General features: G+C 33.0%; 2 protein-coding genes across 2 annotated transcripts; both read right to left on the minus strand.

Annotated features, from left to right (window-relative positions):
* Positions 1-6,475: 6,475 nt before the first annotated feature.
* LOC112490439 (uncharacterized) lies at positions 6,476-7,695 on the minus strand. Its single transcript, XM_025070188.3, has one exon. It carries the CDS (start codon positions 7,252-7,254, stop codon positions 6,517-6,519), a length of 738 nt encoding a protein of 245 aa, XP_024925956.1. The 5' UTR covers positions 7,255-7,695; the 3' UTR covers positions 6,476-6,516.
* A 5,367-nt stretch (positions 7,696-13,062) lies between these two features.
* LOC107404320 (transcription repressor OFP8) lies at positions 13,063-14,395 on the minus strand. The gene has a single exon (XM_016011266.4). It carries the CDS (start codon positions 14,259-14,261, stop codon positions 13,317-13,319), a length of 945 nt encoding a protein of 314 aa, XP_015866752.2. The 5' UTR covers positions 14,262-14,395; the 3' UTR covers positions 13,063-13,316.
* Between the last annotated feature and the right edge of the window lie 1,223 nt (positions 14,396-15,618).

A 15,618-nucleotide genomic window follows, 5' to 3' on the forward strand; every position in this document is an offset into this window, starting at 1 on the left:
AACATTTCATTATTATCATTATTAGTATTTTTATCATCATTCCACCACTCCTTTTATGAAGCAATTATTAGTAAAAGTGAAAAACTAAATACTAAAATGCACTACCCAACACATATGAAAGAATATTAATAAAAAATTAATTGAAGTAATAGTATGAGTATATAATCAAGCCGCCCACACATACTTATAGATTGAAGCTCATCAAGTTGACATGAGAAATTAATCATAATCGCCGCCAAAAGAGATTCAAAGTAGTTTTTCGAGAATGGAGGGTAAAACCAACGGTCCGAATATATATAAACGTGATCTAAATCGCCGCCAAAAGAGATTCAAAGTACTTCTTCAAGAATGGAGGGTAAAACCAACATCACTCTTTCTTTTTTATTCTCTACTGAAACGTCATCGTACAATTTTCGTTTATCTTTGGCTCAAGATGATATAGTCTCTTTTTTATTTGTAAGAATACTCCTAGCTAGCTGCTTATTCAATTTCACTTTGTGCTGGCTAATTTTCTTTGTATGGTTGGGTATGGATTATTTCCACTAAACACCACCAATATGAAGATGAATATCGTAAAAGATCAAATACAGATTAATAACAAATTTCCCTAAGCTGGTATGAGTATGGAAACTTATTAGTTATTATAAAGATATATTTGTTAGTGTATGTGTACTGTACGAAGATACTGGAAGAAAGAGAGGAAATAATAATAAAAATGTGCAAGAATGCATGGGGGATATGGAAAATGACAAGATTGATGCAATGGAGAGAGAGGGGTTAGTTAAGAGTTTTAAAGATTTGTTGGTAGGTTTTATTCCGACCGTATGAAAAATTGATGAATCACATACAAACCGAATCTTCATATCAGCCATTCTGAATAAAAGAATGAAAGAGAGAGAGAAAGAGAAAGACACTATCAACATCTGAGGGTTTAACTTGCAAAATCTCTTTCAGGACCAGTAAGTGTGGCCTACTAATTATTGCCTTAGCATATCAACATCCACCCACCTATAATTCTCTTCCTTAATAGGCCCCTTAATTCCCTTTTGCAGTTTTGCCTGCCGACGACTCCTCCTTTCTTTCTTATTATGTTTTTCTAATCAACAAAATCGTCTACTCATCACTTCATCAAAAGCAAATTTTTATTTTTTTAGCCAAAAAATAAGCAAATTAATTATTAACTAAGCTTATTCGAATCCATATTATTGAAGATATTAGTGCTTTTATATCCTTAATGCGATAAGTATTATCTTTTTCTTTTCTGTCTCTACCATATCCACCAACCAAATTAAATATTTTATTTATATTCAATTCATTTTGGGTTTCTTCAAAAGAAAAATAAATAATAATAATAATAATCTTTTTGGGTATTTATTCACAAAACATTGAACTTAACGATTAATTAATTCAGGTTCATTATCAAATATAAAGGTGGACCTATATTGGATCCTAAATGTAAATCCTAAAATTTTTCATTCCATTAAAGTTATAAATTTGTAAATTCGATTCATTATCTAGTAAAATTTAATTTAAAAAAATAAATTCGAAAAAACAAGCAAAGTTGTAATTTATAGAATGAATGGTTGCACCCGACTACATCAACTAAGATCTAATTTTATATAGTTGTTCTAATGGAAAAACATTTCCAACACAAAATGAAAATGTGCATGATATATCAAATGTTAGAAGATATATATCAATTAATAAGTTAAGAAGATATATCAATTAATGAGTTAACATAAAAATAAATTCCTAATTAGACAAATAGTAATCTTTAGAATTTATTACATCACTATCATTATTTGTGTAACATAAAATGTAAATTATATTCCCGATAGATTAAAACTACGAAACTTGTTTAATGGCAAAACTGAAACTTGTTTAATGGCAAAACTGTTATTTTATTTGATAACGATTTTAATTGTCAATCCTCTATCTCCATTGTATATATATATAGATTTAGTTGGTTTTGTTGTTTTGCTTGATGTATGGTTCGAAAGTCATAGCTAGTTGTAGCATGACACTGATCAACCACCGCTGAGAATTTAATTAGACATATATAAAATGGTCCAGATAGCACGTGATAGCCATGAGGACATTACATGTCACCACCCCACGCAGCGAATAGCTTACATATGTGTATACATATGTATGGTGCTCAAATTGCTTATGCTCATAAATTTGGACCATCTGTTTTGATGGATTTTACTGCCATTATTTATTCGGGGTGGGGGTGGTCCTATTAGAAAGATTTATTATAGTAACCGTCTTGATTGAGTTATTCTACCTTTCTTCTGCTGGACCATTTATCATTAGTTTAGGATGATATGTATATCTATCAGCTCGATCAACATGGCGTTGGCTATTTAATCATTTTATTTTTGGTACTTTTTCCAACTTTTTTTACTTGCAAGAATTGAAGAGTGTCACGTCTTGATGAAAATGCTACATCATTCATTTTCTTTAATTGGTGTTGCATGCAAATTGGCTATTTAATAGCGTGTAGACAAAGATACAGTCCATATATATATATATATATATGGACGTTTGGCCTCTTTTTTTATTGTAGTTTATTTATTTTTCAAAAAATTAAACTATATATTATATATGACCAAATTAATGGACCGTTAATTTTCACTAATATTGGCCGTTTTAAAGGGTCAAACCTTTTATGAAGCACAATACTGCTTTCTAAATTATTCTTGGCTCGTTCAAGACATTGATGGCATGAAATAGACAAATATTTAGTGAAAATCAAGCCCTTTCGAAACCCAATTTTAGTACCGAATTTTAATGTTGAGAAAATATTGGATCCCAATTTCAAATAAGTTGCGTAGGGTATAAAACAATTATCAAATGTCTATTTGAATGAAAGCTCCATGAAAAAGAACCACAAGCGAAGTTGAAGTCTGCAATATCATGCAAAATGATCGAGAGAAGGGATTTCCAAGTCTTTTAAGGTACAACTTTCATTAATAATGCGTGGGCAACAATAAATGTGCGTTCGCTAATTTGGCTGTAAATCAACATGTGGCGGCTAAACAAATTGACTTGTACTCCAAAAAACAACAAAAACCAAGCAATTAATTTGGATATTAAGCTGGGAAAAGATGATGATGATCAAGGAATTAGTTCCTTTATTTTTTTGGTGACACTTTATTACGTAGATGAAAAGGGCAAGACATGCAGGCCTGAGAGAGAGTGTGGACAAGAAAGACGACGATTCGTCAGAGCCATTAAGGGGAAGGTTTTTTTTGCAGAGACACACTCACAATGTATCAAGGAATTTCGAGATGGAAACTGCTCATTATCAGTACTACTTTTTCCACACATGTACACACACACACAAAAGAATTTCTAAATTCTATCTATCTATCTTTCTAGCTCTCTCTTCTTCTGCTTCTTCTTCTTCTTCTTCTTCTTGAAGCAGCCATTAGGATTAGGGGGACCACCACAATTGCAACTTGTCTTGTTCAATCATTCGCGCATCCATGTCACTCCCACATGTTATATGGGATTCCAATGTGACACATTTCCCTCAACTTTCTTTCTACTTTGCTACCTCTCTTTCAAATAAAATCCCACCTCTCCTTCTTTCCCTCTACCTAGCAGTCACTCTTATCCCTTAATGTCATGCACATGGAAAGCTCATCACCAAAGGAAAAAAAAATAATAATAATAAAAAAAATTCAGAATTTTAATCTCATCATACTTTTACATCCCCCACTAATAAATCCATGTAGAAGAAAAATATCTTGTTTGGAAGATATTAATATCTGTTTAGTCTCGATCAATATCACATTACGTTAATTATGTCAATCTCTTTCCTTTTCGACCTTTTAATTCTATAACACAATGATATCAGATTATAGGAGATTAATGTTACTAGTCGTAGTCTATGAATATGATAACTGATCACAATCTAATGATCATATTTGTATGTACCTGGCTTTGTGCATCAATATTGTGGTCAATTTGGAGTTCATGATGATCATGATCAAATGTATAGAATATTCCTTGGAAAATATATTTATCCTCCTCCATATAGTACTCTTTTTCTTTTTCTTATTTATTTATTTATTTTCTCACCCTTTTCCACCTAGATTCTTTCCCCTTTCCATTTCAAGAGAGCATGTGTAAAAGCCACATACATATTTGCTTAAATGAGTTAGAGAAGTCCAAACCCACTTAGCTTCACTTTTCTAGTGGTTCTTTCGTCCCCATCTTGTTGGAGTGACAAATTTTGTCCTAGAAGGGAATCATCGATCCGACTTCAAAAAGTTGCCTTGTCCAAAGACCAAGCCAAAGCCAAATCCTCAAACATTTTGGCTTCCATGTTATTGAGCTTCCAACTTGACTCCCTCTTATATACATATGTATATATATATATATATATATATTATTTCATTAGCGATAAATCTAGTAGATTCGATGAATAGTGCAACATTTCACGTTTTGGTTATTTTCCATCTACATTATTGACAAAATCGTCAATAAAGCACATCGACCACTAGCCAATTGAGGATCATTTACATTAAATTTGGGGTGGATTTTTTCCACTTCTTTCGTTTTCAAAATGAGAGGACTGCAAAGAGGGAACTTTAATTTAAACGCATGGCAATGAAAATCACAGTCAATATACAGCAAAGAAAGTGAGGTATATAGCATGGTGGTGTTAAAGTTACAAGGGCAAGGGATCGATTAAAGAGATTTTTATAAGAGGGCCACAAAAAGAAACTAAATGTAATACTAGGAAGGAGGACCACTTTAATAACTAGTAGAAGACCTTATAATTTTGATTTTGGCGAATCAAAGGAGCTTTTGAAATGGACCTCTCAATAGTTACAGGTGACCTTTTTTCTCATTTTGTTCATAATTGATGCCAACTCTCAACTCTCTGGAATTGACAATTTCTCATTTTGCATATTAAGGTCTTCAAAATCCAATCACATTAATTAAGCATCACTTCTTTTTCTTATTTTGTCAAAGCATTTGCGTTGAACAAACACCTGTTTCCAATTATACATTTACCACTTTCGTTTGACTGATATGACATTCTATTTGGGATGGAATTTTTGGTCTTTTGGTACTGCGTTTTTCTTAATTTTGTAAAACTAACCCTCCGAATATAAACTAATTACATACACGGCATATGTCTTTTAAACAAAATTTTTATGATAAATCCTTGAAAATTACAAATACTTACTCTATTGCGTCCATTTCTTTTGAATCTAAACATTCCCCACTCTTTTTTGTGCTCTTAAATGGAAATGCATCCAACGGAATGCTATTTTTGGGAGAGATTTTTCTTTTTTTTTTTTTTTTTTGGGTAATAATTTGGTACGCGGTAACAATTGATGAAAAAGATACATGAGGGTTAAATGTATATATATATATATATATATAATATAAAATAAAAATTCACTTGTTTCGTTGAAAATCTAACGATTATTCTTGCAAAAAGAAAATCCAAAGATTATGGGCAGGCCTAACGTCATGGAATTATACGGATTTTGTGGAGTCCATTATCCATCAAGTAAAAAGCGTATTGGACCCAACTATTGCAAGCACGGCCCTTGTAGTTGTACCCAGTCCTACGTCTAGGCCCATAATACTTCTATTCAAGTTGGCCCATATACACAAACCTCGAGATTTTGAGCTCATAAGCCCAAATTCTAAACTCTACGAAGTTAGTCCCTCGTTCTTTCCCACTGGAAAAACGAAACAAAATTCTGTAGTAGTTTCCGATAATTTCCCTTTAAAAAGTACATCATGACTGCCGAATTTAAAAATGATGGAAAACATACTACCAATCCATGCATTTGGAAGCCCATATATGATGCGCCCAACCCATTTGTCAAAATTGATGCTTTACAGAACATCATCAATTGGCAATTAATTACTTTGTCCACAAGAATGATTTATGGTGGCCGGACATGTTCAGACACTTATTAACCATAAAGTTGCAATTGATCTATCACCTTTACTTTTAGTTATGACTAACCAAATAAATGCACCGAGAGGCAAGCCGTACCAACAATGATGAAAACTCGAACACTAATTGGAGCATAGAACAAAAGCAGTGTAAAATCTAAATTACAAATTTGGCAGCATTTGCATTTCAACTACCGTAAGTGCCTGCAAGCGCAGAGTTCAAATTGATTTTCACTTTTCACCCACTTTTTGTTTGCATGTCACACTCCAATGGCGGAAATATTGTCAAGAATTTACCTTTTCTATTTAGTTCAAAAACTTGTTAATTAATAGCATTGATGATTCAATAAGGAATTAAATAAATAAATAAGAAATTATTTAGATAGAATTAGCTAGTTCACACAAAACCCAAACAATTGTTAATTTATATGGAAATTAACGAATCTATGAACAAAAAGGAATCACAGAGAGACTAAATGAAGAGGAAAATATTTGGAATGGAAGATAAAATGAACCTCCATGGAGGTTCACAAACAATCCGGTAGAAGAATTTTTTGTTTGCCCATGGTAGTAGCCTAAAGACTAAGACCTCGGATAGAAAGACGTCCGTGGCCTAAGCCTTGAGGAGTTGATCCTGGTGGCAGATACAGGTGGTGGCTTGAAGAATTCAGCATAAATATCGAGGAAAAACTTGTCGACGATTTCAAGATACGCAGGACAAGTTAGGCGAGAATAGTAGTGAAGAACCTCTTCAATGTCCAAAACATGATCCACATTGCTTATATCCAACATCTCCAACTCCTTTAGCTTTTCCTCCACCAACCAACTCCTTCTCTCTCCCATTTCCTCTTCTTCTTCTTCTTCCCTCCTATTCTTCTTCACCTTATTAATATTGTGGTTGTTGGGATATACTACTCTTCTTTGTTGTGTTTCCATATTATTATTCTTCATGACTTTCACCGGAGATGAATTATGTGCAAGCTTCTTCAAATTCCCACTTTGATCAAACTCTCTATGATCTTGTTTAGTCGGCGTGGACGTCGCGGTCGTGATGATCTTCCTCTTGCTTTGGTGATCTTCTACGTGGATATTGTCCCAATATTCTTGTGCTAATTCGGTGTAGAACTTGTCCAAGTCTTTGTAATTCGTGTGGACATGATTCACGTCGGCAACGGCTGCGGTGGTGTAGGAGAAGGCATTGTTCTGAGGAGAAGATTTCGGAAGCTTTTCGTAATCGCCTTTCGAGAACAAAGATTTCAAGCCTCCTAAAGTTTTTTGGAAGAACTTCTTGGTTCCGGAAATGGATTTTCTAAGCAGCATTGTTGTGGCGTAAATAGTAACTGATAAAAAAAAAAAAAAGAGTAGCTAGTAGTTGGTTAATCTTTTTCCCTCTTTGCAAAAAGGAAATCAACTAGAAAATAAATAAATCAGTAGTGTGTAAGGAATTGGAATTCGTGGTTGGTGATGAGGAAAATGAGTGGAGATGAGGTACTTTTTATAGAGACAAAAGGAGAAGGAGGAGGAGCCATGGAAAGAAAGTTTATCTTTTAGTATGTGCGAAAAGAAATTAGAGGAAAAAACTCAAGAGGTAGCTAAGCTTTTTTGTCCTTACACGCTCCTTCTCCTCAACTTTTGAGTTTTCTTCTTCCTTTCCAAAGGGTCCCCCTTTTTTTCTCCCTTGTCTCTCTTTCTCTCTGAATCTCATTATGAAATATGGAACATATATTTGGAAGGAAGGGAGGAGGTAAGGAGGGAATAGTGATATATATATATATATATATATATATGTTTGTGTGTATATTTGTGCATATATATATATATATATATATATATATGTATATTTATATAAAGATGGTTTTCGTTGCTTTTACTTTTGAAGGTGGAGTTGGTGTGTAGGCTCTTTAGGAGAATGAAAGGAGCGGGTGGCTGTTAGAATCTCTTTCTCTCGGCTAGCCAATCCATTATTTATGCTTATTGACTCTTTTTTGATCTTCATGTTTATACGTATTTTTATGTTTTTAATGATACCATAAACTTCTCACTCACTCCCTTATTACCTTTCTTAACTTTCATGCTCCAAGGTTTGATAGTGAAATAAAAATTCATCCTTTCACATAATCATATAATATATATATATATATATATTGAGGAAATCTATAAGTTATTTTTCTGCCACCAATTCAATCGGGATGTTTTTGATTAGTTTAATTGATATTTCACATTTAAAAAAAAAAAAAAAAAAAAAAAAAAAAAAAAAACCAAAACTTTTTAAAGTACACAATTATAGATCTATAGCTAGTTAAGCGAACTTAAATTGAAACCTTTATATTATGAACAAAAAATTGAAGCCTATGTTTATGATTAGCTAGAATTGACTCGATCGATTTCTGCTTTTTATTTGTTTAGTTTAGTTTTGACTAGACGTTGTTGGTGCGGGGACAATTCGCTTACTTTATTATTCCACATGTTCAAATTGTTCCGTTAATCACGGAATGGGCCGACTCAATTTCTCTCTTATTATTATTATTTTCCACTTTTGGATATTTCCATACGTCCACTCGGAAACCAACACAAATTGATCAAAAGTAATACTTAAAATCCATCATTTTTATTTCAATATAATTTACTCACTAAGACGTTAACATACCATTCATTAATTATCTCATTTCTCTTATTATCTGTTTGATTATATTAATCACCAAAATAAGCACATTTTCCTACCACAGAAAAGTACATTATCTCCTTTATAGGACCCGCTTGCATACAGAAGCTAGCAATCTAATTATAACGCTAACTGATTTGTTATTTCTTTCACAGAAATGGAAATGGAGTACTATTGCCAATCTTCGTAATATGCGAAACTAGTAATGAATTAATTAATTAAAAGTTTGCAATTGACAATTGTGTGGAAAATATTCTCATGTTCTACTTAATTATTATTCCTAGAGGTAAAAGATTGATGGGCATCTCAGGGTTTCACAGGAAACACATTAAATACAAATATATGGAAATTAGCTTAACAAAATCAGTTCTTGTTCACCCACAGAATTGAAAATTGTCTCATTTGGGTTTCAAGAAAGTTTGAGCTGTTTTAAACCTGCTAGGCATAGCTAGTGAGCTGTTTTAAAGAAATTTGGTTTAAGTACATTTTTGGTCAAAGAGTCAACAGGGAGAAAAAGGAAAAAGATATGGAATTTGATTCAACATCTAACCATATATATTAAAGTTTGTACTTAAAATATAGAAAAAAGTACCAATTTCCAGGTGAACAACCTAATTACATAATATCAGTAGAATCGATATTCACCAACCAAAATAATATAATGGCTGTATTACAGCTGGAAAGATGAAACTAAAAGAAATTTTTGTCATTTATTCTAATTCAACGCACTTATATATGAATCAACGGATTTAGGAACCGAATCTTCAATGGATAAAAAAAACGTATTCCCAATATATATTTTTCAAACATAATCAATACCACATCATTGCCTTTTCTTTGATATATCATTAATACTTACTAATCATGTATTTGATTTTAATCTTAATTTGAAAAAGATAATTTTTTTTTTAACAAACATTAAAATTTTTAAATGACATATAAGTGATAGTATTGATAATTGTTATTGGAGATGACAAATAATATTTTTCATTAGTTTTATTCATTTAACTATTATCATAAATGATTAATTAGTTAATAGTTTAAATAGCATTTAGTAATTAACAATTCTTCTGGATAAATCACAAATTCAATTCTAACTATTCACATTCTCAACATTCTTACTCTCATAAAAAAACAATTGAAAAAGAACAAAAAAGAGATCGATATAATTGTTCCCAAGTAATCTTTTCCCCACCTCTTTCTTTTGTTGTATACAAAGTTTTGTCAAAGTCTGCATTATTAACTGCAGGAGATAAAGTCATAAAACTTAGAAAAAAGGATCTAAACTGCAACACGGTATTGAGGATAAATTAGGACCACAAAGTTTTACTCATTTTGCTTAGCTCATTTTCTGTATTGCAAAGGAACATTAAAAGTTTCCAAAGTTCAACATCAACTTCATTAATTAGCTTTAATTTTTGATTTTGTGATACTTGATGCGTATAGTAGACAAATATATACAACCCTCATTAGAATCATAGACTGGAACTACCACCAAATACGTAGAGCGATACAGTTAGTTGGCGGCTCAGACTCTGAGATAAAAAATAAACAAAAAATAAATAAAAACTAAAATAAAAAAGAAAGTGATTCACCAGCTGACCGTGACTGAAGAACAGCAATGTATATCGGATAGAGACAGTTGTAGTGTTCTTACTTTCTTTGACCTATGATCACATGCCACGAGTCGTAAAGTTTGGAACCAGTCAACCTCAAAAGTCAGCGTTAGCCAACCATTGCACGGCACACCCTTTCACATTAAGAAATCTTACCCTTCTACCCAACGAAACCCCATTTTACTGGGCTTTAAATCAAAGCCCGACCCAATTGAAAAATGGGCTACCAAGCCCATAAATTAAAGTCTAGAAGCCCAGTAGTTCACTTGGGAAATGTGTGAATTAAAAGGGCATTTATAGGGGAAGAGACATAAGGGCTCAGAGACCCAAAAAATGCGACAATTAATGAAAACGTTAAGCCCAGTGAACAGGTAAGCATCGGACGGAGCATGGGTCTGGCATGCCCAGACATTCTTTAATTTGCATTTGCAATGTCTGATATCTGAGGACTACCTCCATAATTTTTCACTGCAAACAAAATTTTTTGTCATTAATTCAGAAACGACGTCCTAGATTGTTACAAAATAATAAATACATAGCTCTCTCTCTCTCTCTTTTTTTCTTTGTTTTCTTATTTTTCTCTCTCTTATCCCACTTTCATAAAAGGAAGAGAATCAGAAGCTCTCTCTTCTACTCTTTCTTGCATGCTATGAAATTTCCCTTTCAATTTCACAAACCGACACTAAAAGCTGTTCTACTACATAAAGAAATTATCTGATTTTGGTTCATATTCTGTCTGTAAACCATCCTTCTACTATCCATCCTTTCTTTCTCAATCCATTATGTCTTGCTTTTTCGTTTTTCAAATTTCAAGCAAAACATTTTTCTCCCATTTCTCTTGTAGCAGAGTACCTTTCACTTCCTATACAACACTATCATAATTGACGTATCATTTAACACCTTTTTGGGATTAATGACCATCAGAATTCTCCACTCAGCCTGCAATACACCAAATTTCTTTTCTTTTTTTCTTTTTTTGTTTATACATATTTTTTGTCTTTTCTTTTCCTTTCTTTTGGGTGGACTTTTTTAAATTCATACTTTTAAGAGCTTGAATTAAGTTGTTTTTATGATTGTTTGTTGGTTGTGTTTCAAACTCTGGGATAACGATGGAAGCACATTGTGCTACAGATGTTCAGATTGGTGGGATTGTGGGGTTTGCCTGGTTTTGTTTTTTGCTTGCTTCAAATGAATTTTATACTAGTTAAAATGGATGTGGTTATCCCTACAACCAAACTACAAATCGTTTCGATTGGTTGTTAGGTGTTTTTTCAAACTTTATAATGTTCAAAATTGTGGGACCAACAGAACATGAAATTTCATTTAAAAGGGTTTTATATTGTTGTATAATATATTTATTGTGTGTATCTTTTGTCTTGCCTCCTATTACCCTATGTGGAAACAACATGAATTATAATAGTTAAATGGATGTGGTTAATAATACAACCAAAATTAGATTCACCTGACAACATTACATAATATCGAATCCAATATTGATTATCTTGTCCTATTTATATATCAGAAATTACTTTTTAAAAATATTTAACAATTCAATTTTCTTGTCTTCATGGAAAATGCAAATTGGAGGCTATATCATTTCGGGGATAATTGTTTTTTAGGCTTAAGGTGATGAATGTGAGTCAAATGTTATGTTGGGGGTTTTGGGCGTAATATGTCACGCTGGTTGAAATGTTTGTCTCCAAAAAACATAGAGCGGAAAATGGGATTAAACAAAGAGAAAAAAAAATGATTGACATGCATCTTCGTGGCTTCTTTTGTAGTTGTCTAAGTTTGATTCATGGTTTGTGGGGGCATAAACAAATCCAATTCATGCATCCTAGATCTATATATGTTTAATAAATACTAAAAATATATTTCTTCGAAGATCATTTCTTATCAGCTTTGTCTGCAATGTATTCTGTAGGGGACAAAGAGATTTGGTCTTTTTTGCTTCTATTATTTGTTTGGCGACCGTCAAAATTGATATATATGGTACTCCATCTAAGTAGGCTTGGTAAAGTTAAAATACAGTTTTTGCAGAAAATTATATACTCCAACCCCAAAAAAGATAAAGAGATAAAAGCAAATTATAATGCTCAAATTAGAAAGAAAACTCTTCCTTTTTTCTTTTTTCTTTTTTTGCTTTTTTTTTTTTGTTTTTCACTAGTCACTAGCCAAATGCATATCTCACATGTCCCAATCTTTGAATAGTGAATTGACAATACGTGGTCCTTCTATTATTTGGGAGTTTACAATTTTAGAAATGTCACCGAAAAAAACAAAGAACTTATAAAGTAATTAGGAATAGATATTGTAAACTATAATGTTTCAGAACATGTATCAATTTTCCTTTATCGTGCATTCGTAGCTATTGTTTACTTGCTACTTGCTAGTGTCTCAAACTTTTTCAAAATCAAATCAAGAGGTTCTGCAGGCATTTTGAAAATTGAACAACCTTTTTCTATCCTTTTGGTGCAATTGTGGGACTGGTAATTACAAAAGGTCCAACCATGCAAGAAATTAGGACAACTTTATGCTTTCCAACATTAGCTTTTTCTCCATCTTTCAAGTTTTCCATGTTTCAAAAAAAACGAAAAAAGAAATGTCTAATCCATTCTCAAAAAGCTATGGAAACATCCGAAGACTTTTTTTGCCCTCTTATTTCCCACAAAAACAATCTTTTTCAGAGGCATCAAAGAAGCTGCCACAAATGTTTCATCTGGAAAGCAATATATTTTGCTAGCTAGGTAGCTCTTCTTATTCCCTTCCCCCCCCACCCTACATCTTTTCAAGCACAGTTTCCACCTCTTGAGGGAAAAAAAAAAAAAAAAAGTAAAGGAACAAACAGACAAAAAGAGCAACGCAGAAAATTACAAGAAAATTTAAAGTCCATTTCATAGTCCTTTCCATATTAAAACAAGAATATGATTCACCACCATAATAAACCCAGAAAGGTAGCTATTGGGTGGTAGGAAAATGGAGGATAATACACTAATTAGTCTATCAAAGTTAGAATTCTAACTACTAATTAAAAAACACAAATGGCAGCGTCACAGAGAAGAAAAGAGAGAAAAGTTTTCTTTTTTATTATTTTTTCTTTTTTTTCAAGATCCCCAGTTAGAGAACAGTGCTTCCCATATCTCTGTAAAAACCTCAACGATGACCTTATGATGATGGTGTGAATTCAGTGACAGAAAACACTGCAAAAGCTGCTCAAGATCTTTAGCCGAGAAGATCTGTTTCTCCACGATCATTTCCACCATTGAAGTCCTGAAATCGTTGTGGGGATCGCTGGATTTCTTCACCACCGCAAAGCTTCCTTTCACTTTCCCCTGTAATGGCATTAGACCCACTTCAGAACTCGCCCTTGTCCTCCGAACCGACCTATTTCCTTTACGCCGAGAAGAAGAACAACGGTGGTGACGACGGTGTGGCTCCGAAGAATCCGAGGAGATACTTTGGGAAGTGAAAAGGGTATCTGTTTCATCTTCTCTTTCATCTTCGTCTTCGCTGCTAAACCACCAACCACCAAGATTACTGCTTTCCTGAGAAGAAGAGCTGAATGGGAGAAAAAACTCTCTGTTTTTACATCTCTTCAAGTGGGTCGTCTTCTTTTTGCTCTTGTTGTTGTTCTTCACCATCTTCTTCTTTCTCTGTCTGTAATAATAATTATTATTATTATTATCCCGTAACTGGTAAAATGGGTTCAGTGGGAAAATTGGAGAAGCAGGAGGGCAAGTTTGGCCATCATTATCGGCCTTGAGAAAAGGTGAGCATCGCTCGGACAATTTTGGTCTCGGAAGCAATACATCCATGGTGGATATGATACAGTTGTTATCTATGGATTCATTGGGTTCGGAGCATTTGGGTCTGCAAATGGAAGAGAAAGGTCGAGTCTTTGGTGAGATGGGGTTGATCATGTGGAAGCTTTGGTTGTTGTCAGGTGAGAAAACTTTTTTCTCGACCACGTCCGATACGTTTCGGGACCTACATGATCCGAACGAGCCACGGAACATGCGGGAGAGTTTCAGTTTGAATCGGTTTTCCATTACAGTGCTTCAGAAAAACAGAGAGAGAGACAGAGAGAAGAGAAGGAAGAAGAGTGTTTTTTTTTTTTTTTTTAAGAGAGAGAAAGAGAGATAGAGAGAGAGAGATGGCGGTCTTTGTTTGTAGAGAAGGGAGTTTGTATAAATGCATGAGAAACCGAAAGTGCGAGTCTTTTTAAATGGTATTTATATTGAAAAAAATGGGTCTCTGAGAAAACTTTTTTGCTGTTTTTCGTCGTCTTCTTTGTCCTGATCAACAAATATTGCGGATTTGTTATGCATTGTTTTGACCTTTTTTGGCTTTAATCAGAATCATTAAATTCCTTATTTAATTACAATTCATCTTCCATGCAATATCATTCAATTCGCTTCTTTAATTTAATGGAGATTATAGACCTCTATTAGGTTTTTCAAATTTGAAACCCTGATGTAAACTTTAATATCACCAACCCCCCAGCTAAAGAAATAGAAATAGAAATAAAATAAATTCGGATTTTACGCTAGAAAAAATATGTATCTTGTGAAAGTGACCTCCAGTTCAATTAAAGATATACATATATATATATAAGGAAAATATATAATAAAGGACGATCATATGAAAGTAATAAACTAAAGTCAAATTGTATAAACTAGAGTCAAATTGATAAAAGTAGAGGGTACTGCAAGATGTAGGAATATAATCCTTTCTTTGTTACCTAGCAATTGGCAAAACTCAAAAAGACTATAATTAGGTGGTATTTAATAATTTAAGCAAGTTTTTCTTCTGCTCTGATGCGGCTTTTATGTGCCGGGTAATGTATTTGAAATTCAAAATGTGCATAAAACAGTTTATATCTAAACATGTGACGAAAGAAGAAAGAAAAAAGAAAACTCAATTATTCTTAGACTTGGTCTTAAACTGTGGAATTTTAACATATTGTGGATTTCACATTGTTCAAATTTTCATATATTAACACTTATTGAGCTCAACATTATTTATGTGTCAGTATACAGTACATAACACAAAATCTCTTACATAGTGTTTTAAATTATGTTATTTTTTATTTTATTTTATTTTATTGCTAGTGTGGCTGGGCCCCCAGGCTCCCCTTCCCCCCACTAAGACTCGGTCCCGTTATTATTCACTATTATTATTGGTAAGTTTTTATAGGGACACATATAAGAGAATCTAGATCAAGTCCTGTCTAAGCAGCAAATACCCTTTTTTTTTTTTTTTTTTTTTTGGGGGTAAATAAGCAGCAAATACTTTGTTTCTACTGAAGACCATATATCCATATACTACGTGGTTGTTACTGTTGTTTTACCTCTCTCTCTCTCTCTCTCTCTCTCTCTCTCTCTCTCTCTCTCTCTCTCTCTGTTG

This window comes from Ziziphus jujuba, chromosome 11, assembly GCF_031755915.1.
Source record: "Ziziphus jujuba cultivar Dongzao chromosome 11, ASM3175591v1".
In the NCBI taxonomy this organism is placed as follows: Eukaryota; Viridiplantae; Streptophyta; class Magnoliopsida; order Rosales; family Rhamnaceae; genus Ziziphus; species Ziziphus jujuba.

Coding starts and splice junctions, on each gene's coding strand:
- LOC112490439 (XM_025070188.3), bottom strand. CDS start 7,254: ATGCTGCTTAGAAAATCCATTTCCGGAACCAAGAAGTTCTTCCAAAAA.
- LOC107404320 (XM_016011266.4), bottom strand. CDS start 14,261: ATGGAAAACCGATTCAAACTGAAACTCTCCCGCATGTTCCGTGGCTCG.